Here is a 2592-nt window from a genome sequence, read left to right on the forward strand (position 1 = left end):
ATAGCTGTAAAAAAGCTGACAAAATCACGAGCAGTATTTCCTTAGGCGTGTAGATTCACTATCCTTGAGGACTTATCTATAATATATTGTACAAGTCCTCCAAGATACAATAAGAACTTCTCAGAATTTCTGAAGATCTCAAAACTAGCAAAGATTTCTAAAAAGAGTATAAAATAAACTCAAAATAAATAAAAAAAACTAAAAGAAGAAGAAAATGAGAGAAGATTGATTTTGACGTGTCTTTTGGAATGGAAGAAGAACTCTATTTATAGAATAGGGAACAATAAAAAGATGCAAACAAAACTCATCAAAACGTTGACAAAATTAACGTTGTAAAGTTAACATTAAAAAGAAAATGAGCGTGGGCAAAATTAACCTTGAAAAAAAAATTAACGTCACACAAACGTTCTTTTACAATAAATATTATACTGTCAACGGTTGTTTTGCAACAACTGTTCTAATGTACAACATTTTCTTCATCGGATAATAATATTTTGACCACATTGTTTTAACAACATTTTAATATCATCTCCGTGTCATTCGGTTATTGGTCTAAAATTATTTCACAATCAATAATAATAATCATAAAAATCAGCATGAACTCATCATAACACGTAAATGATGTTAGAATGTTCTAAAAAAAAATGTTGTGAAAGTATGTTTATCCTTCTTCGTTTATTTCATCTTTTAATAAACTAAAATAGAAACACACACTTAAACTACTATTCATGAAAGAACCCAATTAACAATGAATTCTTGTGTTTGGGTGATAAAATCGAAAACACAATCGGAACTTGCCCTTGAAACAAAAACACCTTTCAGATCGATTTAGCATCAAACTCGCACTCGAAGCAAGAAGAGAACAGATGGAAGGCGTAGCACACAGAACAGTGGAAGTAAATGGCATAAAAATGCATATCGCAGAGAAAGGAGAGGGTCCTGTGGTGTTGTTTCTCCATGGCTTTCCTGAACTCTGGTACTCATGGCGTCACCAGATTCTGACTCTTAGCTCTCGAGGATATCACGCTATTGCCCCAGATCTACGGGGCTACGGTGACACTGAGGCACCAGCTTCAATCAGCAGCTACACCTGCTTTCACATAGTGGGTGACATCGTTGCCCTTATAGACCTTCTGGGTGTTGACCAAGTCTTCCTTGTGGCTCATGACTGGGGAGCCATCATTGGCTGGTACCTCTGCATGTTTCGCCCCCACAGAGTCAAGGCTTATGTTTGCCTCAGTGTGCCTTTCCGGCATAGAAACCCAAAAGTGAAGCCCCTTGATGCCATGCGAGCCTTATACGGAGATGACTACTATGTCTGCAGATTCCAGGTTACTAAATCTCTCATTCTCCTTGTTTAAACAAGAAAATGATTAAATCTGATTTTTTTTTTCTGTGTGAAACTAAGGAAGGAGGTTGTGCAGATTAATGGCAGATGCATCGCAGTAACTAATTGTATTTAAAACTTTTGACAGAAACCAGACGAAATGGAGGCTCAGATGGCTCAAGTTGGGACTGAGTATGTGCTGAAAAACATTCTCACAACTCGCAAACCCGGTCCTCCAATGTTTCCGAAGGGAAAGTATGGAAGTGGGTTCAATCCAGATATGACTAACTCCTTACCCTCTTGGCTCTCAGAAGATGATCTTGCCTATTATGTTTCCAGATATGAGAAAACGGGCTTCACAGGACCCTTGAACTATTACAGAAATGCGAACTCGTAGGATAATTGTCTGCCACAGTATACTCTAAATCAATGTTTACTTTTTTGGGGATAAGTTTTGGAAAACATGATTAGGATGTAATGATTAGAAAGAAAATTAATTAATTAACTGCATCTGTTTACAGAAATTGGGAGCTGACAGCAGCGTGGAGTGGAGTGAAAGTCCAGGTGCCGGTGAAGTTCATCACAGGTGAGTTGGACATGGTATACACCTCACTGAACATAAAGGAGTATATCCACGGTGGAGGTTTCAAACAAGATGTGCCAAATTTAGAAGAAGTGATTGTGCAGAAAGATGTAGCTCACTTCAACAGTCAAGAAGCAGCAGAGGAAATCAGTAATTACATTTACGAGTTTATCAAGAAGTTTTGATGTCATCCAAAATTGGCTTCAAAGTAGAATAGATTGTTTGAAGTTGCTGTGGTTTACTTAATGACTTTATGTACTGAGGAGCAAGGTTATTTTTAATTATGCAGGAGATAATGCATACATAAGAAACGTTATTTTTAATTAATAAATGTGATGTTAGTGTTTGAATATAATAATGGTAAAGGAGCCACAATATATTGTTTAAAATTATTTAAATCCAAACAGATTTAAAATAAAATTCTTAAGAAATGATTGCATAATATGAAAAGCTTGATAATGTTTTACATTCGAATTATTTTTCTACTAACTATACTATTCTAAATTCAAAAATGGTTAAAGCGAATATGTTTATATATCGATGACATATTAACTTTTGTTACATACATCAACAACTTCAAGAGAAAGATTATTTGTGAAATATAAATTCGAAACGAAAGATATGAGTGAAACAAATGTAATTTTAAGAGTTAGAAAGGAAATAATACATTATTATCTCAAAA

The 2592-nt window shown here is 35.0% G+C and overlaps 1 protein-coding gene across 1 annotated transcript; it reads left to right on the plus strand.

Moving 5' to 3' along the window:
- Positions 1-775: 775 nt before the first annotated feature.
- Positions 776-2268, plus strand: LOC124848594 (epoxide hydrolase 1-like). Its single transcript, XM_047326309.2, has 3 exons — positions 776-1331; positions 1476-1720; positions 1849-2268. The coding sequence occupies exons 1-3, from the start codon at positions 867-869 to the stop codon at positions 2093-2095; spliced, it is 957 nt and encodes a 318-aa protein (XP_047182265.1). The 5' UTR covers positions 776-866; the 3' UTR covers positions 2096-2268.
- The last annotated feature ends 324 nt before the right edge of the window (positions 2269-2592 follow it).

Source organism: Vigna umbellata, chromosome 5, assembly GCF_029865625.1.
Source record: "Vigna umbellata cultivar VRB3 chromosome 5, Vumbellata_1.0, whole genome shotgun sequence".
NCBI lineage: Eukaryota > Viridiplantae > Streptophyta > Magnoliopsida > Fabales > Fabaceae > Vigna > Vigna umbellata.

Coding starts and splice junctions, on each gene's coding strand:
- LOC124848594 (XM_047326309.2), top strand. CDS start 867: ATGGAAGGCGTAGCACACAGAACAGTGGAAGTAAATGGCATAAAAATG. Junction 1,332..1,475: donor ACTATGTCTGCAGATTCCAG/GTTACTAAATCT, acceptor AACTTTTGACAG/AAACCAGACGAAATGGAGGC. Junction 1,721..1,848: donor TATTACAGAAATGCGAACTC/GTAGGATAATTG, acceptor ATCTGTTTACAG/AAATTGGGAGCTGACAGCAG.